This window comes from Mycteria americana, chromosome 2 (genome assembly GCF_035582795.1).
Source record: "Mycteria americana isolate JAX WOST 10 ecotype Jacksonville Zoo and Gardens chromosome 2, USCA_MyAme_1.0, whole genome shotgun sequence".
NCBI classification, from domain to species: domain Eukaryota; kingdom Metazoa; phylum Chordata; class Aves; order Ciconiiformes; family Ciconiidae; genus Mycteria; species Mycteria americana.
The window spans coordinates 56,574,101-56,597,691 of record NC_134366.1 but is presented as its reverse complement, the minus strand read 5'-3'; the positions used below and the strand labels follow the sequence as shown (position 1 = coordinate 56,597,691).

General features: G+C 40.0%; 1 protein-coding gene across 1 annotated transcript in view; it reads left to right on the top strand.

Moving 5' to 3' along the window:
• ITGA9 (integrin subunit alpha 9) overlaps nt 1–23,591 on the top strand; it is a 225,956-nt gene that overhangs the window by 161,887 nt on the left and 40,478 nt on the right. The window contains exons 19-23 of the mRNA XM_075493530.1: nt 4,555–4,641; nt 6,071–6,150; nt 9,532–9,621; nt 12,364–12,472; nt 15,226–15,333. Of these exons, the coding sequence (XP_075349645.1) occupies nt 4,555–4,641; nt 6,071–6,150; nt 9,532–9,621; nt 12,364–12,472; nt 15,226–15,333 (474 nt within the window). The remainder of the gene's footprint in view (nt 1–4,554; nt 4,642–6,070; nt 6,151–9,531; nt 9,622–12,363; nt 12,473–15,225; nt 15,334–23,591) is intronic.

Below are 23,591 nucleotides of genomic sequence, written 5' to 3'. Positions count from 1 at the left end.
AAGGTCCGAGTAAACAATATTTAAGAAATCGTCTAAAAATGTTTGTTTCAGGAGGAGGGGGGGACAAACGGCAGCTGTCTTTGAGCAGGGTTTGGTTCTCATAAGGTACCTGTTCCAGGATCATACCTAAAGTAGTCTGGTCGTGTGCTCCAGCTGGCACTGGTCCCACCTTTGTACCATGAGAACATTGGGCCCATCAAATACTATTGAGGGAAGATAAGCTTTTTAAGTGCCAAAATACGTGCAGTGAAAGACTTATTTGGTATGACCTGTTCTAGTGCTGACAAGCTCTTTTCTTAGTGATAACCTACCTTATGTGGCCTGAAAAATGTGTGGTTCTCTTGCAGTCCAGTTATGACCTCTGTGATAGGAAAAGAGCAAAACCTGGAGTAGTTCCATGTGTTATATCCCCAGATAATTGGTTAGGTGAAGCCAGCAAAAGGGTATTGCTCTTGAGTTATTCTGGGGCAAGAAAATGATCCCATAATCCAGTATCCCAACTATGTGGTTAAAATGCTTTATGCATGTTGAAATGCTTTCTAGACCAGGCTGAATGCATTGTTTTAAGCATTCAGCTTGATCTAGCTTGTCTACCTGTCTGAAGTAAATTACTCTGTGAGCCCCTTACTTTCTTCTGGTTAGGTATCTTATTTGATTTGGGCAGTAAGGATTTGACTGCACATAGTGTATGGGTTAGGGACAAGAGTATGAGGAGGCATTGCTGTGAGGCATATCCCACATTGTCAGCCTGTAGTCAGATATACTCAGAGCTCCCATGTTCAGCACCTGCCCACTTCTGCTAAGACAGGTACTGGCCAAAGATGCCAGTAGAGTAGACAGCTGGTGTCCCCCAGTGAAGACTGTGTGGTGCACCAGGCAAATATCTGAAATAGCGGAGAGATGAGAAGAACATGAGCATTGCTGAAATCTCTGCTCTCAAGTCTTTAAATTTAGCAAATAGCAACGTTCCCAGGTTGCTGCTTCTATGCACTATATTAATATGATCATTACCAGCTTCCTGCACTAAGTTGAAACCACACATAATATTTACACTTCAAAACTCTCATGTGTAAAAATAAGGCCATTTTGTTACATCTCTGCTCATACACCCGATTACATACCCCAGGGATTATGTTTGACAGCATTCTGCTACAGAATTTAGGTTAAGTTGTTGTTTCCCCATGTGCCCCTTATAATGGTGTTAGAACTTGACTGTTTCATTGCTTATGTTATAATTATCAGGAACTTTTCTTTCTGCAATAAAGGACTTTGAGAAACAGACTGTGAGCCAGCCTGAGCTTCATGTTTCTCATATCCAGGCCGGCATTTGTTACGCAGTAATAGTACATCTATTTGGCTAATTAGCTCGCTATTTATCTGATTGACTCTCCTAAGAATATGAAATGCTGTGAAATGTTGCAGAAAGAAAACAAAGTTTTCCAGATAAAGCTTCACACTGTCTCATTGGAAGGGAAACTTCCAACCCCTTCGGCTATGTTTTCTAAGAAAACTAGAAACTGCTATGGAAACTCGTGCAATAAGCTGGGTTCTCAGCTGGGTTATATTGTCATAGAGAAGCATTGCACCGTAAAAGCGTTACCTAGTATCAGCGAGAAGTAGCATCTAAAATTTCTGGAAGCCCTGAGTTGCACTGTTCCTGTTCCCTATTTGTTAGATAAGATAGCACCAACGCTTCAGCTTGCTGGAATAGTGTGAAAATTGAATTTATTTAGTGCTTACAGAGTACCTACGTGTTACAGAGAGGAACACCATATGAAACAATTTTCTCTCTCTCTCCAGAACAGGGCACTGCAAATAAAGCCTGAAGCCAGACAGCGAGCAGTGAAGGAAAAACAAAATGTTTAGTCATTAGCTGAGCTTCTCCATCCTAATTGCAGAGCAAGGCAAGGGGTCCATGCGAAAAGTTTTCTGGGTAACCTGTGTGATTTAGAAATGTGCAGAAGACTGAATCAGTGTGGTGCCTGCAAACTTATTTATGCTATTTCCTAGTGTTGAACAGTTTGACTTTGTAGCATTAATAATGTTGTATTACTATTAAACAGGATGGTATGCTAATGAAGCCAGAAGGTTGTTCAAGTCAGTCTTACTGTGTCCATTAAGCTGTTGCAAGCAACAACAGCAAAACCAGCCAGTGCAACATTATCTGTCATTTCCTTAGCAGGCCATTATAAAATAACTGGCATCTGCCTGCCCTCTGTCAGGGCTGCAAAGGCAGGCAACTGCCAACGTGCAAAATGAAGAAGTACTGCACTTCTTCCATTATCAAGATGAGAGTTCTTTCTGTTATCATGTTTTTTGACGTCTCTGAAGTGATACAGCCTTGAGGAGAGGAGGCAGCCTCTTGGGTCTGTCTGGTCACTGTCACCACCAGACAGCTATGTAAATAGAAACTCCTCTTGAATGAACAGAGGCTGGGAGTTGATGAAAGAGAGTTCATAGGTTGCCACAGTTAGACAGCAAGGGACATTTGAACAGCACAGAACCAAGAATGTTCCCAGAGGAAACAGCTGTGAAATTTTTCATTTGGTTACGCAGCTGCTCAGAGTTTGTGTTCACTTGATCACTCACATAAAACTGGAGAACCTCCCAGATTGCCAAGAGGAAAAGGCAAGTGAAGGGGTGCTTTACCATGAAGCACTTGCTCTGCTGTTTTGTGTTAAATGGAGGAGAAAATCTAACACAGCATATGAGGATGGCAGTTTTCTATGACTGAAGCTAGATATTTGATTTGCTGGGCGGTGCTATCTTTTGTATTTCGGGAAATAGAAGTCTACTGAAGGTTGCAAGGAAACAAATCCATAAAGAAGCTGAATGTGGAGGCCACTGCTCTGGCATTTGAGTAGTACTGGAGTAATATCTCACCATCAGGCATCTCCAAGTATGCATGGATTTTCTCCCTACGTTATTTTCTTTTCGTATGAAACCAGTGAAATACTGTCTGAGTCAGATAAGAAAGGGCTATATTTTCTATAAATGTGTGCCCTGATTTGAACCATGATTTTGAAGATAAAGGAGACCTTGTCTTTCAGATATCACAGGAAGCAGTTAAAAGATCAAGAATCTGAATGCTGTCAGACTCATAATTAGGATAATAGTAATGTCTGTAGAGCACTAATGCTGTGCTCGGGTCAGAATGTGAAAGGCAGAGAGACATTTCCTAGAGATGCTTATAGCCTGAGTCCATGGTTCAGGAAGCTACTTCCCCATGTGCTTGTTCCAGCTGAGAATGGTACTTATGTAAATGCTTAATTTTAAGTGCATATTTAATTTAAAGCAGAACTCATATTTGAAGTGACTTGGGAAATGTGCATAAGGAGACAGAGCCTGGGCTTCTCAAACTGCTGTAGATACTGAAAATCCGTCAAATCATATGTCCTGTAGCTAAGACATTCTCAGCTACATGTCTAGTATAGAGTTAACTTCTAGATTCAGATGTCTAAATTTAGGCATTCATATGGTAGCTGCCTAACATCAATACTGTAGCTCCACTGATGATCTAGTCGACACTAGGGCCTAGAGAAGTGCTCCGCCCAGTCTAAACGAAACATTTGCATTTGGTCTGCTGAACCGTTTTCTACATCCATCGACTACGATGGGAGCACTGACACCTAGATCACATAGCAATCACTTGCTGTCTAGGCACCTAAAAGTGCATATCAGATTCCAGAGCTGAATCCCACTCCTAAGGTTTAGTGAGATTAACTTGTCCACAGTGACAGAGCATAAAATTGTTCCCTGATAATCTGGAGATGAGAACGTGCTAAACTGGAGCCATCCACTTATTTTATGGAGCAATGAAACACTCTTCATTCAATAGAATTATTTCTATTGTTGTAGTGGAGTCACCAGTCAAGCAGGATAGGGCTGCTCTAACCTTTTTCATTTGTATTATTGACAATGTTCATAGACTGTCAATGTTTATCATAAGGAGAGACTCATCCCTCTACTTTTACCTATGCCACCATTGTATCACTAAAGAAAGTTGGTATCCATACCAACGTGGCTCATCCTGTGGACCAGAGAAAGATATCAGGGCAGTGAATGACACCAGGACCAGATTAACATTTTCTTCAGCATCTGTGCGTGGGCATGGTTCGATCACCGTCGCCCAACACAGTTCCCTCTTTATGATACTGGTACTTGGAAAAACTGCCTTGGGGAACCTGTATTCTGGACCATTTGAAAGCTGTCTTTTAATAAACAGAGGGAACAACTGGTGGTCTGAGTTATCCAAGAACTTGGGCTGATTCCCTGACTCTGATGTGTTTAGGCATGTAGTATTTCCCCGTGGTCTGTCTCTCGGGGCAGTGTTCTGATGGTTGTCTTCTTCCCAGTGCTGGTGTGACTGAGGTGGAGTAAGGAAGTGCAACACTGCACTTTTCCTTGTTCAATGAGTATTAGTTTTCTGGAAGTAACAGTGCTATGGTGGGAAATGTTTAGTTTTCTATGATACTTCATCACAATGGTATTTCTTAGTAATCCTCTTTTTCTCCCCAAATCTATCATCTCATGGTCTTTTTTATTTTCTTACAGGAGGAGCTGGGTATTGCCTGTGAGTTGCTGGAGTCAGACTTCCTCAAGTGCAGTGTGGGATTTCCTTTCATGAGATCAAAATCTAGGGTAATGTTGTGATACTTGCATTTGCAGAGTGACGGTTTGTTCACCTCTTTGTCTCCAAGGAGTGTCTGGAAGGGCAACTGCTCTGTTAAATGTCTGTGACTGATACTTTCTGTAGCTTTCTAACCCAGATATCCAAGCCTTTCACAGTTACAAAGGGTAGCTGTCCTCTTTCCCACCAGATAGAGACAATGACAGTACCTTGTGCACTGCAATACAATGCTTTTGGAAAATCATGTAAGAGTTGCAGCTACAAAAAACTTACATGTTTCCTCTGCAGAAAATTAGAAAAGCACTCTTTGTCATATTTATGTTGCCTTATTCTGTTTTTATTTTTGTCTTCTCTTGCATATTAAAGTGCAACTGAACTCGTATGAATGACAATGAAAATGTCTTAATGGCTTTTTCATATTATGGTGTCCTGATAGCTTTTAAAGACGATTTTGCTCGGTATTAGTAGATGAACACTCTCATAATGTTTGGAAATCCAGCTGTGTCACTAAACCGAGCTGTACAAATGACCAACCCAGAAAGGTGAGAAGATGAAGAATAACTTCAGGATGACCTGAACAAAATGTCTGAAATTTTTCAGAAAATTTCAATTTCAAAAACTAATCCTTATGATTTCAATTGACATATCCTTTGACCTGACATGAAATTTTTCCTTTTATGTGTTTTATTGACTGTAACATGCTCTTTTGAAACATCTAAAAAGATTTTAAATAGAATGGAAAAAATAAATGCAGTAGCAAAATATTATCTGGAATGTAAGAATTTCAGTGTTTTGCTTCAGAATGACATAGATGGGTTATCTTCAGGTTTTTCTCAGCAAGCCATTGAAATCAGCATGAATTTGGAAACTATTTCACTTGGCCAAAAACTGTTTTGGAGTTAGGTAGAAAAGTTGTTGCATGGAAAAGTTAATGTAGCACTACAGTGGTTATCAAAGTAGATTCTCTTTTCAAAATTAGCACCTGATTTTATCCATTATCATGGGTGGCCTGAATGTTGCTTTAATTTGTGACGGTTGTTCCAAGTCTCTGTGCAGGCCTATGGGATGATCTTTAGTCCCCCAAAAGATCTCTTCACCAGCAAGTAATATATACATTGGTGCTGAGGTAGTTTCAGGTAGCAACCCCCTTATACTAGAAGACCTCTTCCACTGGCAGATGATCTCCTCAAGAAATATTTTGAATGGCAATTCTAGTAAAGGCCTTTTCACAATGAAGGAAAAATTGAACTCTCTAGTATTTGCACAGAGACAATATTGCTGAGATTTAAAAGCTACTGTACAGTAGAGGAGGCTCTCTTACATGTATCAAAATAAGCTACTTTTGTACAGCTAGGCTAGTAAAATATATGTGAAGTTTCAGAATAAACACATTTTGAAACAATGTACTATGTCTCTAAATACTGCTTTTTCTTTGCACAGTATGAGTTCAGTGTGATCTTCGACACAAGCCACTTGTCTGGACAGGAAGAAACGCTTACCTTCCTCGTCACTGCCCAGAGGTAAGGGAACCTTTGTACATCTTGATGACTTGGATATTCCTTGTTGCATGAAGCATGCATGACATATGCTTGACAATCATGTGATAGCAGTCATAGACATGTGTATGTGTAGTAAATAAGGTTAAATTATAGGGCTAAATGCATGTATTTTGATAATGGCAGTTGGACTAGATGATCATTGTGGGTCCCTTCTAACTGAAATATTTTATTCGAATATAGAGGAACCACGTGATGCAGCTTCCTGAAAAATGAAGTAGGATCATGCTTAGGCTTTCTTTGCCCAGGCAGTTGCGATTCTGAAGGAGTATTTTGTGTTCTCTCAGTCAGAAGGCCCTTGTGTTTCTGTGCCTATCCCTTTGGGCCCTGTATCAAGCTCAGCTGAGCTGCAGTTGACGATCAGCACCAGGCAGACCCATTTGTTCCAGCATTTGAATGAAACAAGCATGCTTGCATGCAAACCAGAAAAGATAAATGCTTTCATCAGATGGTCAGGGATCTCACTGGCAGTTTCCAAAGTTGCATGTCTATTTTTTCCTCCTCTGGATCTTCAGTGAGCTATGACAGACTGCATGAAACAGCTGAATAGGGTACTTCCCCAAGGGCACTTGGAGCAGGCATTGAAGTAGGGTGTGATGCTAAATATGTGTGCATAGGGATTTTATCTCGGGCAGAATAAAAGGTGTGACACCTGCTCTGTGCCTCCTAAGACAATGTGCCACCAAGCAGCAGACTCCATGGGTGATTTGGTCACTGGCACTGTCTGGGTGTGTATGGGAACTGACAGTAGTACAGCTGCATTAACCTGGGCCATAAACTGCTGCTCTGACATGCTGGGTGTGTGACTGGTTCCTGCTTCCACATACTGTGTGAGTGGGCCAACTTCATACCCTCCCATATCAAAATCAGGATCTCCAGCCTGAATTCTCCTCCCCAATTTGATGACACCTCATCGACCGGCTGAAGATGAGAAATGAGATGTAGCAGTTGCTGAGTGACTGCTCTCATAAGGCGCAGTCCTCCCCCTGCAGTAACAGCTGTAGGTGGGAACAAGATCCTGCAGCACATGGGGCTGGTATGAAACACTGAAAGTGAGACCTCGCATCAGAGGGGCAAGACCATGTCTTGCATGTTAGAGAAGTTTTATTCTTCATGAGGAGAAGTTCATTGTGTGTTCAGATGACCCCTCGATGCTTCTAGGTCAGGGAGATGCATCAGTATTTGCTAGGTGAATGCCAGCTGGTGCAAAGATGGGTCAGCACTGCTTTAAATTTGCCTAGGCAGAGTTTTTCAGATTGTACCTCTAATTTCCCTGCCTTGGATAGCACAGGGCTTTCCTCTGTAAACTCACTCCTCAGATTTCTGTGCCCTACCAGTGAGAAGGGTTAGTCAGTGCCTTTAGATGGAGCAAAGAAATAAATAGTAGTTTGTACACATAGTGCGAATACTCAGAGGGGTTAAGAGAAAGTTTCTCATTTCAGAAGGATGGGTGGGAGGACAGTTGTGTTTTGAAGGATTCAGCTGAACCTCCAAAGCCGACAGTGCAGGTCCCAGTGCTGATTACCCTTGTTTTTCTCTGTGATTTTGGGCAAATTGCTCAATTCCCTTGCTGTCAAATAAGTGTAGTAAAATCTTTCTACCACAAGAGTTGCAGGGAGCCCTGGGGTAAAGTCAGTGATAAGGAAATGGAGAGGAAGTGTCTGTGCTGTGGCCAGACTGCAATGAGTGGGCACATTGTTTCCACACAAAACTGGAGCTAGTCTGGCAGAAATGGCTGGATGCAGAAAAGCTATGCTGTCATGGGAAAGTAAGTATTGCCCTTCCAGTGGCCACTTAAGCCTGTCCCTTGAAGCTGCAAATTTGGCAGTAGCATCTGTAACAAGAGACTGGTTCAGTAGTGGGAGAGATCAGTTGGAGAAAGGACTAAACATTACATTACATTTACTCTTTTTGTTTTTTAAAAAAAAAACCAAAAAACAACAGACCCTCTTCTGTGCTTCCTGGCATGAACTGTTTTTCTAGAGCTAGGTTCACTGAGCTATATCCTCCTTTCTTGACAGTACCTTTGCTCCATTTGAAACAGATAAGCACATACCCATGAACCCTATATGGAATTCTACTTGCTTATTCTGCTTGCCACCGTGGTATCTCAGTATTTGTGTTGGATGAGAAATGTCTCCATTTTGGACTCTTCTTTGAGCCTATTCAGAGGAAAAGCTTTTATTAAACTTTTTTTTCCTGGGACTGAAAGTTTGTGGGTTTTTCCATCTGGGCCATAGTTTTATTAGCAGACATGGCCAATGTGTCAGTTGCAGAAAGCTGAGCTATATCTATGCATGTATGTAGCCAGCAGGCTCTGTTTTTGTAATCTGAGCGACTCATCATCTGCATGGTATCACTTGGGATGTTACTGCCTGCTGTTGCCTCAGTGATACTGTCCTCAAATAAATCAGATCATATATTTTGTTTTGCCAGTTTGATTTGTGAGTAAATCCAATGAATTGCAAGGCAAAAGTGATTCCAGAGTCACTGCTGAAGAAGTTGGAAATATATGTAACATATCTTTCAAGACTGTTCTTCTGAGCTGTCACCTACCAAGCAGACTCACCATCAGAATTGGAATAATTACAAGTTTGCGTGTTGGACATGTATTTCAGGAACCTTTCCCAGACTTCATACATAAGTGTTCACACTGAAATAAACTGACTCAAATGAGAGATGATTGCTCACTTTTCTCTTTCCTCCTCCTGCTTTTGACCAGTTGAGGCAACTGCCTTTGAAAACGTAAAATAGAAGTGCTTTCATTTTGGTACTAAGTACAGGCAGAGGGGCTGGAACTGCTGAGTGGTTACAGCCGGTTCAGTACAAGGGTCTCAACCAAAAAGCTGCTTGTAGTGGCACCAAATTGGTGCTGTAGTACAATGCAGGTACAATGAAAGTGCAGTTTCATTTACTGAGTCAAGACCCTCTGTGGGGTGTGTGTATCCCTCCCAAACTTGATGTACAGTCGGGCTGGGAGAAGAACAACGCTTGCATTGGAAACTAAATGTCCTTGTTTCTCTCCTCTGTGTATGATGGCTGCTGTAGTTCTGCACTGCTGTTTGAATTCACACCTTGCTCCAAGACAGGTTTTTTTGGTGTGAGCCTGATCATGTCACAGCCATAGAGGAGCAGACACAAAACACATGCTTTATGTGTGCCCCCTCTCCAAGGTGGGATGAACAATTGTAACTCGTAATCTTTAAGAGGCTTCTTAAGGAGAGCTGACATCACTCAAATAGAGAGGCTTGGAGTACAAGGCAGAGAGGTGGTAGCTGTGAAACTGTGTGATATATTGCAAAGGCTGTCAATTTACAGAATGTTTATTTTTCCTTTCTGGCACAGTGGAAACCTAGAACGCACTGAATCTCTGCATGATAATACTCTAACCCTGTCGGTGCCTCTGATGCATGAAGTAGACTCATCTATCAATGGGTAAGTACCAGTCACCAAATGAAAACAACAAAAATAATAATAATCCTAACAATAACATCTGAGTCTCTTCCAGTGAAAAACTGAATTCTTCTCTTTGTTTACATGTAGCCAGACTGTTGCTTTTTCCCTGATTCCCAGACTCTGGAAATGCAGACAACCTCATTCATTATCTGGGAATTTTATTTGTCGTGCCTTTCATTCCAACACTGTACCTCTTTCTCACTCCTTTCTAGCTAATGCTAATTAGTTACCATCACTTTTATAGTAGGTATTTTAGTGATCATATTTGAATTCATGTCATTCTGTAGATATGATGTACCTTAAAATAAAATAAAAACAGAACAAGTAAATCACATCTTGTTCCTTAGGGCATGTCTTTAAGGATATGGTTGAGAATCACCAGGCCAAAGGTTAGGGTCAAATGTTCTGGGATTTTAAGGAGCTTGGTGGAGTCTAGCTGTATGCCTTTCTGTTTAATTTCACAATCAGAATTCGCTTCTGTTTCTGTTATTTTCCCACTTCCTCTGCTCCTTAGTCTGCGAGGCATCTGAATACCAACTGAGGAACATCACTCACCCTTTGACTGAAATACTTGTATAACACGTAGCTGTTATCCTCTCCCCAGGGCTGCCCATGTGCAAGTTTCTGGCTTTGTACTCAGTGGTCTTCCTTTCCGCTTCCGCATTACAATCTAGAATGAAAGGTTTGCAGTCAGTCCCAACAGAAAGACGATCCTCTAGCAAGGACAGTGCTTGAGTTGGAATTGGGGGACTTGGTCACTGGAGGTGAATTAGCACCCATGTAGACTGAGAAAGTTGACATTCACATGTAGACTGAGAAAGTTGATATTCATTCCTAAACTGGGGAAGCAAAAACTCATCAGCAGTGTCCCCAAGAGGTCAGTGTGTATTTTAGCCAGCATTTATGGCAACACCCAGGGAATACGTATTGTCTAAATGACCAGTGCAGGTTGGCATCAGTGGAAGTCAAAGATTCCCTTGACCAGCATGCTACATGTGTAGGAACAAAGTTACCTGCACTGACATGTGATTTGGCTGAAAAGCTGGGTAAAATCAGATTCATGGCCTAGTTTGGGTTTTACCACATAAAGCTGATCTACCCTCTTGTGGCATAGAAATAAAAACCCTTAACGACTGCCACAATAGTCAGAATGGCTTGAGCGTGCTCAGAGAAGTGAAGAGCGCTGTCAGACCTCACAAGATGACTAGCAAGGACAGAAATCTCCCCTACATTGAGAGCACAGTCTCAGCAGCATGTTCTGGAATTTTTTGAATGCTTTCATTGTTACAGATTGTGTAGAAATTTAACTCTGTACTCCTTGCTTCTTGATACTTTGGTACAGATCGATTTTTCTACAGGTTTACAGGTACGAATGCTTTCATCTGTGCCTTTAGATCTCTGTCCCCTACAGAATACTGCATGCCAAAAAACCTGATAAAAATTGGGGTCTTTTCTTTGTCTTCAGAATGTACTTTTTTAAAGCACAAGGTCTCTGAATTTATAAGCCCCACCCAACTGACTATGTGGATTTTTTTTTTTTCTTTCTCATAGACAAAGCTTAGTTAATTCAAGTTCACAGAAATGTCCAACTACCAGGGAAGAGTTGGGTTTATTGGAGGGCACAACATTCACAGGCATGGTAATATTAGTAATACTCTTTTTTGGACAGTGTATTTTTAATGCTTATTTTTATTAGCTATCCTGCATTTGAGTGTATGAGAGCAAACTTCATCCCTGGTCATAAATAGCCCGGAAGGGCTTGTACCATGTTTGGGAGGAGCCTTCTGGCACAACACTGTAAATGGGAGGAGTAAATCTGTCTCTCGCTGTTTCCCCTAGCAATCCCTGGCATAGGAGGCAGGCAGGAAAAAAGGAAGTGTACCTAAACAGGCTTAAAATCCTGTCTCAAAAAACTCTGACCCAAAAGGACAGCCTGGGAAGGAAGCAGAGTTTTAGGGAATCCGTCACCATTGTTTGTCTGAAATTACACCAGGACCCTTTCCAGCCAGTGGAGCAGCCTGAGATTAGAAGGAGGCACAAAGGATGCTTAAAGCACTCCTAGTCCTCTTCTGCAGGATTTCCAGATACTGTGTTGTGCTTCCACGTCTTTTCTGATAAAACCCTACTGCGTTTTACTTTGTGATAAAGGTAATAAGAGTAGTTGAGGAGACTTGCCCTGTGCTACTGTAGTTGAAAGCAAGTTATATCCCTCTCTACTTTAACCATCTGCTAATCATAAAGGTAGTGAAGCTCAGATAATTAATGAAGTGTTTATTCCTGCAATGCTATGTAAATAGTAGATAAAATTGAAATGTTACTTTAGTGAATATGTAACTGAAAGTATTCCTGTTACTAACTGTTTCTTCACATTAACTTGGTAGTGCAATGATTTCCTGTGTTACACAAGCTATAGGACTTGCACAAATCATTCATGGCAGGGGACCCTGGAGAAGAGGTTTTGTGATAGGAAAGGAGAAAAAGAGATAACTAATCAAAAGAAGTCTGCTTCAGTGATGGGGTGTTAATCCAGGTCAGTTGAGATGCTGCTTGTGTAGTCTAGTGTTGTCAAGAAGAAATCAAACCAGAAATAATAGATCAATGTAAAATGGTCCCATAGAATTTCACATGACCAGAAAGCAAGGGGTGCAGTTCAGCTTGCCACAAATATATTTAATTTTGGTGAAAAACACAGCTTACTAAATCTGTGTCTTGATCTTTCAGAGAAGTCTTCCCTACTTCATTTTTCTATGGTGATTCTGTGGAAGCATCCAACTTCGTTCAGTTGGAAAACCACGAATGCCTTTTCCAGTCTCTCAACTTCACACTGCAGGTAAAACCGATCCTTATTTTGACTGCTTTCCTGCTTGACAGCACTTTCTGGTTTTGTATCTCTTTTATTCTCAGTGTGGTATGTGCTTTGGTGGGTGTTTCTGAATCACGGTATGCTGTGCAATGCATTCTTGACTGGATGCCATATTTACAGTGTGCAGGGATGGTATATTTCCTTATCTGAATATATTATAACAAGAATTGCAAATAGGGCATCTCACTTCCATAGGAATGAAGCTGCTACCATTTGTTTCTCTTTCACCTTTCATCACGTGCTGAGTAAAGAGCTCTAGTTACTCAAGTGCCACATTTTGGATGACAGTCACTGGTTCAAAAGGGAGGAGTAATTCTTTTTAGTGGCATGGTCACTGAGCAGAGGAGTGGGCAGCCTTTATCCGCGAGAACAATCACATACCTGTGCAAGGGATTCAGACTTGCTAAATGCCCATGGTATGAAAACATTTATGGCACTACTGATAAGAGTACAGCACAGAGAAGAGACTGACACACTAAAAAGACAGGTGTGAGAAGGTTTCATTAAATGTCTCATAGCATCTCAGTGTTATTCAAGTATTATTTATAGATTACACTTCACATGGCAGTTAGATGGGTTCCTAATGTGGCAAAACATATGGATGATTTATGATAACAAACTTGTGATGCTGCTGAAATAAACTTGTCTTGCTGCCATGACTGTATCTATTACAAGTACTTCAAATCCTTTTTGACCGCTAGATGGAACTAGGGAATGATAAATCATGCAGAGGTGGGAGAGTCATTTATTGTGAAAAATAGTCTTTAATCTTTTTTCCTCTTTCTGTTCTCCTAGGCATGAATGCCACTCGGCTCTTAATGAATAACACATGTCTTCCTCCGTGGACAGACTGTGGTCCAGAGCAATTAAGCCCCCACTGTCATGCAGTGCCCTTAGCTATTTACTGAAAAGGAGTGAAAGCAGGATTTCAGGACATTAATGCTTTTGTGAACCAGGCTATTAATTCTTGTGATTCTGATTTCATTCTTCAGGGTTTATAGGTCTTCCCCCCTCCCTCTCACCCGTAGCCAGTTATTGGTTAAAAACAGATGAAGAACAGATGTACTGATACTTTAACTAGATGAATATTTTCAATAAAACAAAGTGATAACAGGTAAGGGAGAGAGAATCTATATATTGGCAGAGCCACCGTTTGTCCTGCCCCATCCTCTTGTCTCTCATGCACACACTTACAAGCTGCAATACTAATAATTTTTTTTTCCATATAGAAGTAGAAAATTGTACTGTAACAAGTCACAGATCTGCTCTCCAGTAACATGGTAAACCACATAACTGTGTGTGTCAGAGAGAAAGGGTAGAGTTTCATAATGGGCAAAGCATGGTTTATATCACTGTTTGCTTAATTGTTTTTAATGATTTGCCTGCCATTTATTAAACTTCTCCAGATGGAGAAAAGTAATAGTTTCTTAACCAAGAAAAAGAGATGATTTACAAAAATATGGGGCTTTATAGTGCTTTCTATATGTGAAAATCTATACCATGTCCAATGTTAATAAGGAAACAGATCTATGCATCATTTTTGGGGGTTAACAAGACGTGCAATGAAAATGTCTTTTCTGCAGTAACTCTTATATCTGATCTCAGTGAGATAACGAAGTTTTTTTAAATGACTAACATGAAACATTATGTTTGTTTTTCATGCAGCATTTATCATGCTCCATTGTAGTGGATTTCTCCCCCTGCCTGGAGCCTCAGGGTTTTTGTAAGGATTTGGCATTGTGAACTGATTCTCTTTATCAGTCAGGCATTTCTTCAAATATAAACAGTGTTTGAAGAATGAAAACCTGTTGGTTTTAATATTTGTACTTCACACAATTAACAAGTGATTGCTACATCTTTTGGCAGTGCTGTCTCAGTGCGGATAAATATTCTAATGGGCTTAATGTTTTTACTGTATGCACTTATATGTGTTGTTGGAAACAACCAGGAAATATTTTTCCTAATAAAAAAAATGTAGATAGACACGACAACTTATTTTCATTGAAATTTTTCCATGGATTGTTTCTTTTCAGCAAAACCCCACAAATTTTGGAATTTTCACTGGATACATTTCAGTGATGCACTGGAAATTCTTTGAGTTTTTGTTGAAAATTTGTGGGGGGGTTGATAGAAAGCCAGTATTTTCCACTAAGGGTTTCATTTAATTGGAAACCCCAGAACTTGAATGGAAGTTGTTCACATGCATTTCCTGGCATCTCACTCAGCAAACCCGCATTCCGGTAGTCACAATCATCATTACTTTGGCTTCTGCTCCATAAGGAAAACATATGCAGAATATAATGCAGTGGTTACCAGATGGAAATGAGCATGTTAACTGAGACAGCAATATTTCTTACAGTCTTCCGGATGGTGTTACCAAAACACTCAAAGAGTACTAGCAGTGTCTCTGTATATAATGTAGAAGTCTCATGCTATTTGTATTGATGACTGATAATTATCCTGCAAAACTGCTTCTCACTTGATATATGAGCTGTGCCTAAAGACTGTTAGATAAGCTAAACCTTTCACTTCATCCCGATACTTACAAAAGAAGTCTTAGTCTGAAGACATTGAAAAACGTGCATAATATTTGAATTTTTTCAAATTTACCTATACTCCCAGCTCTGGTTCTACAGTAGTTTCCCATTTCTGAGCAGTCATATATGTAATTTTATTTTTATTGATTTTTTTATATATTTATATGCATCTTTGTCTTACAGGTTTACAATGCTGGACCAAGCACTCTCCCTGGAGCTTTTCTTGACATTTCATTTCCAAACCGCCTCTCTGCCACTGGAGCTGAAATATTTCACGTTCAGCAGATGATGGTGAGTACGTTTGAGAGCCCAGAGAGGCACTGAGAGCTATCGATGACTGAAATAAAAAAGAAGTTAAGCAGGACTAGATGAATCAGTTGCTTTTTGAGACAATAAAAGGTTCTTTGTGTCTGTGGCCAGATCATCATAAGCAGCTGAGCCCCTCCAGCTGTTGACTGCTGTCCCTCACCTAGGGCAAGCAGCTGGTTGTGTGTTCCTGGTTTCCTACAATGCAGTATAAAACTAGGTCAGCCTAATCCTGAAGGAAATGTGGAGAACACTTCCCTGAGTCACACCTCCAAAGAGGATTGAGTCTTAATCGAAGTCCTCCCCGATTATATGGTGTATGTAATAGCAGCAGGATATTACCAAGCTGACTCATGTTCCCTGTTTTTTTTCTGTGGTTGTCTGCAAAAATGCTAGCTAGGTCTGAATACATTATCAATATCTATTTTTCTATAGTCCATGTTATAATTTGCTCTTTTGGAGTGTTCTTTTAACAAATGTAAGTAACAGAGATATTTATTCTTTCAACACAATGTTTTTCAAAGATGATTTTATGTCAACTACAAGGAAAATCAAAATATATTGTGGCAAAGGAGACACATTCTTAGATTTTATTTCTAATATTTATTTATTACTTTCAAAGCTTTTGTGAAACGACTAAAATATCATCATTTATACCATGGTGGCCAAAAGAGGGAAACCTCACTGCTGAGGTAAATTTATTGCTGAAATTCAGAGTAATCTTTCTTTGTGAGATGGAACCAGCTCTTTGGGCTACTTGAAAAGAAGTATTATACTTTCTTTGTTGTTAGCTACTTTTCTAGCCTTTTGGCTGAAAAATATTACCATTCCTCATATGCAGGTAACTGTGTCACTGAATCTGTGTAAATGTAGATCCAGTAAGACCTTTCTGAGCAGGTTTCCAAGATTTGTGCTGTTGAAAGGCATTAGATAAATATATATATGGCTTACAGATGGGCACTAAAGACAGAATCACTGAGAAACAGATTTGGGATATTGTATGAGGCATCAGTGTTGTATAGACTGAGTCAATTCTCCAACTAGACTGAATTAATTCTCCAGCCTATGTCTCATTTTCCATGGCATTGCATTTTAATGTTTTATTTAGTCCAGCCTTACATACGGAAGATCACCTTCCCTTTGACACATTGCCTGTCAAAGGATCATGGCCACTTTCCTTGTCCCTTCCCTGGTCTCTGTGTGCTGTGGGAGAAGGTGTGTGTGTGTTTGCAGCAGCAGCAGAGAGGTGGTAGTCTCCTTAAAAGATTTTGTCTGCCCAAATGCTAGTGTCTCCTCTAAAGTCAGTCATCCTATATATTCCTATATAGCCAAGGGAGGGGAATAGAAAACTCAGCCCATCTAACATAGGGTGTGATGAATTCCTTCTAGGCATTGCTTGTTTCTGTGTTGACTATTCCAGAAGTCTGGGCAAATTGTCTTAGACAAGACACCTGTTCTGCACACTTGAATTAGCTTAGGTGTACACTACCCACCAAATGGACAAGGGCTAATTTCCAGGCATAGTTTGTCATCATTTCTACACAAGACCCTAAGTCACACTAACAAGGATGGGATGGTTTTGAATAAGTGTTAGAAAAACAAGGCAAAAACCTTAAATCTTGTGCTTAACTTGTTTTTCATTGCTGTTGTACCTCTGATCACTTACCTAAAGGAGGTCCATCTGGGTAGTGTGGCCTTGGGCCCTGTGCTAATAAATACTTGTAGGGTTTGCATCCCTTTTCCTCAACAAAAGGTTGCATTTCCCCCAGCATTATTTGACGTCTTTCTTCTACTTTGCAGTTTGTCTTTGTAGAAATTTCACGCTACCGTTGTGAGACCTATTTGCATTGCAGGCTGAAGAGTGGTAGTAGGCAAGTATGGTTTTATGAGAGATGCCTGCATGATACACTGGCGTACCTTGGATCATTTCAATGACCGTTTTTGCGTATATGGTCAGTAGGAGTCTAATGCATGACTTTTTGAGCATCTCTGACATGTTAATAAATGTTATCCGAGCAAATCCTGTCTGGGATAGTGGTTATCCCTGCTTTACAGATAAATAATTGAAACACCAAATGGTTTGCCTGAGGTCACACAGGGAGTTTGTATCAGAGCCAGGCACTGAACCCATGTCTCCCAAGTCTTACTATTGTAACAGGAAAAGCATCCTACTCTCTTTCCTCCTGCCTCTCTCCCACTGAGTTTTTATTGACTGAAAAGGGAACTAAAATCATGGAGCTTTTCATCTTTTCATAGACTAAATATACTTAAACAAACAAACAAAACCCTAAAAGCAGCAGATTGGCATGAACTTTGGAAAATGAGTTAGAACAGCTGTTTTTCAAGAGCATTTCTGTAAGCATAGTCATTAAAGATTTCAAGCTTTTGCTTATTTTGAACTTCCCAGAATCTAGATGGCAGTAAAGGTGATAGTGTCCTTTCAGACAGTGCAAGTTCTGTAATTGTACCTCTATACCTATAATCCAGCCATTCTAGGTGTTAGCGTTGCCAGACCTTTCAGAATAGCTGTTATTAACACAGAGGATTAGGAACTGTCATTTATTTGTAACTGAAACTGTTGATACAGCATTTGGGATTTGATGACATCATGGTTTTGGTTTGTTAAAGCTAATAATTCTTTTGCCACTTCTCTGATGTACAGTACAGCAGTGAAATTTATGGGTGAAAATGCATAGTAAAAGCACTAGAGTTTGTGTCTCAAATAGACATATACCACACAAGATAGTGCCAGGAGCTAATTCCTTCATAATGTATTGACTGATCTAGTCTTTCAGGCATAAAAAGTAATAAAAGAAAGAGAGTCACATATGGCCCACTGGAATGGTCTATATCTCTGGGAGGTGTTAATAGGAATTATTATCTTGCTGCTCTTAGAGGAAATGACAGCCCTCATGCTTCCTCTGTTCCTGTTGCTCTAAGCTTTTGGCTTTATTGCTGAAACCACTTTAAGATTTTTCTTTCAGAGTAATTCAGATCACAGAGATGTTTTGACATTTGGAGTTCTGCGTTAGAGATGTTCAGACGCTCTTCAAAGGGTCTTGGGAGTTTCTGCAGCACTTTCCCCAACAAAACCCCTAATACATAGAGGAAACAAGTCAACAGTAAAAGCCAGAAGTAAAAGAAAATGGATAATTGAAGGAAAACTAGAAACAAACCAAGTGAACTTCCTCCCTATCAGAAATTTTAAACCAAAAGGAAATGCTAGAAATTTCACAAGTCACTTTAACTAGGGAGTTTCACCATTGACATTGATTTTACATAGTAGATACTCAAATTCTGCAGTGGTAAATGGTATTTTGGAAGCAGATAAGACAAATTAGTACTTGTTTGTTTTTATGTATTTTTGTATTTGCTTTCTTGCAGAGGTTTCAAGCCAGGTTAAAAACATAATAAATGAAATACCTCAGCTTGTTGGTGGAAGTGTTGTGATAGGAACAGTATAGGTGATGACACAGAAGAGCAACCAGAGTACAGTAGAGTTAGTGTTAACAGAAATGTATATTCTCCGCTTTTCAAGCCATTGATTATCTATTCTTCCACAAAGGAAAACAGTGCTCATTATACTTGTGTGTGTTTTGGTTTTGAACTGAAAGATAAGTAATTTCCTTTGGGTATTCAGCTAATTTGGAGGGCAAGGGAAGCGCTACTTGACTTGCCAGCCAAGGAGCTGCTTTCTGGGGCATCCAAAAAGATTTTCACAGTGGGAGTTCCTACCAGATTAAGCAGGGTATTTGCTGAAGCAGTTGATAAATTAGCAATGTGTCCAGGATTACTCTGATGCTGGCTTTATGGAACTGGATCAGATTATTGCCTTCCTATTTATTTTATTTCCAGCGAAGGTAAACACAATTATGAGGAACGAGGGACTAACGGTTGGAAACCGACTTTGTCTGTTTGAACTGGAAGCCAACTGCAGTGCAAGCAGATGACCCTCACCCCTCCTCTGGAGGGACCAAGCTCTACAGGGCTGCCAGGTTGTTTAGGCTCCAGTCAGACAGTTGTCACCAGAATCAAAGGTGCACGGTGTTAACCCAGAGCAAGTGCTGTCTGCGCTTGTGGGTTTTTGGAAGGAGCTATTGCTTCTTCTATTGCATACATTGTGCAGGCCAGCAAGCATTGATTTTTTTAAGAGCCTGTTTAGGTGAATCAATACCGAGGATATAAAGAACTGTGTTGTTACCATTGCTGAGATAAGAATCTTGTTGGAAAGTGAGATGCACGTGTTGCAAGACAGTCTCTTCAAAGAGTTTGCAGTCTAGGCAATGAAATAAAGGGGAATTTGGAGGAAGGAGGGAGAAGGAAAGAAATACTCTCCTCAATTTTCTGATGAGAAACTCCCTCCCTGCGTGTAACTTTTGATACCTAAATGTAGTAATTACTGCTTTAGTAATTGCTAGTAATAGAATATTTTTAAATTACTATGTTCTCATACGCTAGTAATTAATGGAGAGAGAGAGAGAGAGAGAGGCGTAGAAACAACTCTGGAGAAGCACTTGCTGGTCTCCACTGACAATACAAAAGCCATCTAGTCTCCCTGAGTTTCCCTAGGCATCTAAGCTTAGACTTTGAGAATTATCTCCAGAGAGCAAAAAATGGGTTAAACCTCAGTCTTGTGAATCCTGCTCCCATTAACCTTGAGTGTGCCAGTTAGCTCAAGCCCCTAGTTCCTGGTCCAGCATTCCCATCACTGGACCAGGTTAGGGAGCAAAATAAAAAGTCCTTCTGTTGGAAGGACAAACAGAAGTCCTCCACTTATCCTATTAGGCTTGCATATTCATTTCGCACTTCTCCTTTCTTCTGTCTGAGCAGGTGAGACCTGGATTGTGCCTTTATGAAAGGTGTGTATCAGTAAGATTTAAAAAATAAAGAAAAGCTGAATTGGAAATGAATTAATGGCATGGAGGAGTTGAAGAGAATTGCCTTTCCAAGTTGCCTTTTAAGTTAATGGCTGCCTGAGCATGGGATTGTAGAAAAGCTTGTCATGTTCAATAAGGAAAACCGTTGAAATAAACATTATTCTCTTCCTGTGAACGTTGAAACAGAAAAAGTAAAATGGAGTCAGTCCCAGAGCCACAAGTCTTTCCTGGCTGATGACAGGTTACATTTTTAAGGCCAGTTTTGTGTAGCACTCATGTCATTTTTCTTCCTGCCATTTGCACAGTAATGTCTGTAAGGAGCAGGAAGACGTTAAGGGGAAGAGCTAAAGCTTGCTGTCTTGTTCCATGAAAGGTCCCAGGCTGCTTGAGGTTTTTCTTCACTTGTATAATGGAAAAGAAATCTTTGCAATTTTAAAACCTTAAATATAATTTCTGCTTATTATCTGTAGGTTGCTATCCTCCAGCATAAGAATAAGATGCTTTGGCGACTACACTGCTGATGTTTAAAACCATAAGCAAAGGAGGACTGTCAAACCTCTCTGAAATGCTGGTAGTGCATGAGTGCTCCTTGAAGCATATGTTGATATTGTCAGCTCAGTATTGTACGCTCCACATACAGAAGCAAACCTGTATATTGTTATTGTTATGTAGAAAATGCCTTGTTTGTTGGCACCCAGTTTAAAATTGTTTAGTTTCTGTCTTTTGAAGTTTCAGGTCTTGGCTCTGAAAACATATATATGCAGTCCCAGCATGTGAAAATATAAATATTTGCTGATAGTACTTGCTGTTGGAAAAAAATTTTCTGACATCAATTTATGCTGCTGCTGGTTGCCACCGTTGATACAAGGTTTGTATAGGAACATTTTGGACTTACAGCAAGATTTATTTTAGCCCTTTGTATTAGTCATCCCCCCTGTAGTCTCTTCATTTCAGTGATTGCTGTACACACATTCACATACACATATTTTGGCACCATATTTAAAGGCACAGCTAGGCTGCTGGAGGAAATTATTCATTTCAGGGAGTGTATTGTACAGAAACTTGCTGACCTTCCTGCCTCCTTTGCTTTAATTGCTTCTTTAAATGACTGTTCCAAAACATTTTGCTTAGGCAGTTGGAGGTGTTCCCCCCACCCCCGGTCTAGAGCATCTCTGTGGTAGTGATGGAATCTGGCTTTGCCTGGGAGCCCCCTGTCACTTGCAGAAGAAACTAGTGCATCCACCCTGTCCCAGGATGGCTGTGAGGGGAGGTAGGAGCGTACGCTGTGGTCCAGCATAGCACAGTCGCCTCTAGGCATGGGAAACAGTATCTCAAAGCAGCTCAGAAAGAGCTCTCATAAACATCTTCCTAATGTCAACATGATAAACTGAAGCTCTTTCAGTGAAGAGGAACTTACCTCTCATTTAAGATTTCATTTTTATACAGGAAAGGGTGCCTGGCTTAAAATGAAGTTCTTTCCTGAGTTAGGACCTTAAAATAAATCCAAAGAGGAAAAAAAAATCATGACATTTTTGCTTTACAGGAACCATCTGAATCAGTATACAAAAGCTGTGCCTTGGTTAGAGTTCACTGCATTTACAGTGCTTGAAAATGATCTTTTCGTGTATTGCTGGATATTGCCTTCAGGGTACAGCAAGACTACTTAACATGGCAGTAAGCTTTCTGTGATCTTCCTAGTTTGGATTTTTAGGTGAAACCAGATTTGGACAAATTTTGTGACTTTTTCTATTTGTTTTGCCCAAGTCTTCTAGCAATGAGTGCTGTAGTAGTTGCATAAGCAGTGGATTTTTTTTGCAAATGCTAGATAAAGAGAACGTTCATGGAAAGCGTATTTTGAATGTAGAAAGATAAGTCTGTCTTTCAGGAAAGACTGGTACTATAAAGATCAGGGCCATCAAAACATGGACAAAAATGCACTGTGATCTACGTATTAAATCAGACCATGGCAACACTTGATGTGTTCACTTGTGGCCTGCTCACAATTAGCTTCTAAACTAAGGAAGTGAAATTTGTCAAATTACTTAGTTATTGCAATTTTCCAACACTCTCTCCCCCCAAAACTCATGACCTGTCAATATCATGTGGCAGTCTGATTAATATTTTATGTTAACTGAAAGTGCTGCTACTTTGTGAACTGCCCATAGTTCCTATTTTCTTGGCTGAATAAGTGAAATTCCAATTTTGAAAAAGATGGCTGATTTGCCTTTTTATAAAAGTGAATTTCAGATAAAGAAAGAAGTCTTATGAAGTGAATTGGGTATATATGTTAGCTCTTATCAGATTCATGAAGGAAGCAGGAGGTTTGGTAGATACCACAGTAATCAGGAGTTTTGCTGAGGTATGGAAAAAATATACAGTAGACTTTTTGTAAACTTCCCAGGCAGAGAATTGCCTGGTGAAGGAACTACTGACTGAGAAAAAAGAGAGTCTACAAAATTTAATTTTATTTTACTTTTTATTTTAATTTTTTATTTTATTATTTATTTTAATTTTTTTAAATTTCTTTTTGAAGGAGTATAAGTATTACATCCTTTCACCCTTTTCCCATTGGTGAAGCTGTTCCTGCCGAAAAACAATGAAGGAGGAAATTCAGGAAGGAGCTGGATTGATTAATTCTTTTAATATACACACCTCTTTTAAATGCTGATTCATAAACTAGCCTTTTTCTTTTATAAATAACATACAAGATTTGTGGTTTAAATGTAAATTTAGAAACTAAGAAAGGAAGAGTTAAAAACAATGGTATCTGTGTGTATAAAATCTATCTCCTATTTGATGGAAGAAGGGTTTAACCCCCTGTTCATGTATCAGAGTGGAAATAAGTATCTTTTGTTAGATTTCTCTCCTGACTTTGAAAGTACATCATTCCAGTCTCGTGCAAGGTACTGGATAGTATCAAAAGTATCAATAAACCATTCCTTGGGGGAATGAGAACTCTGAGGTTGTCCTGGAAACAAAGGACATCTTCTGCCTAACTTAAAACACACCCCTGCCCCCCAGGAGGGTTTTTTTTAATGAGGATGACTCATTTAATCTTCAAGTGTCTACAACAGATCAGCAAAATTATCCTCTTGGAGGTCATACCTTCTCTCCACTGCCTCTAAAGAGAGCTGATCTGAGATACCTTTCTGATACATTCAAATATCTGCTTTAGTGAAACATCCCACCTGAGTTGTTTGAGCCCTACAGGGAATGTATTTATCTGCACAGTCTTCAGAACTTTTCATCCTAACATTAACACAGCCCATGAGGAAAGTCCAACAGTTAGGTAAAGAAAAAACATGGGCTTATTTGTGTTTTATGCACCGAGGCTGTAGAAGGGGATGTGCTGGAGATAGGTAGAAC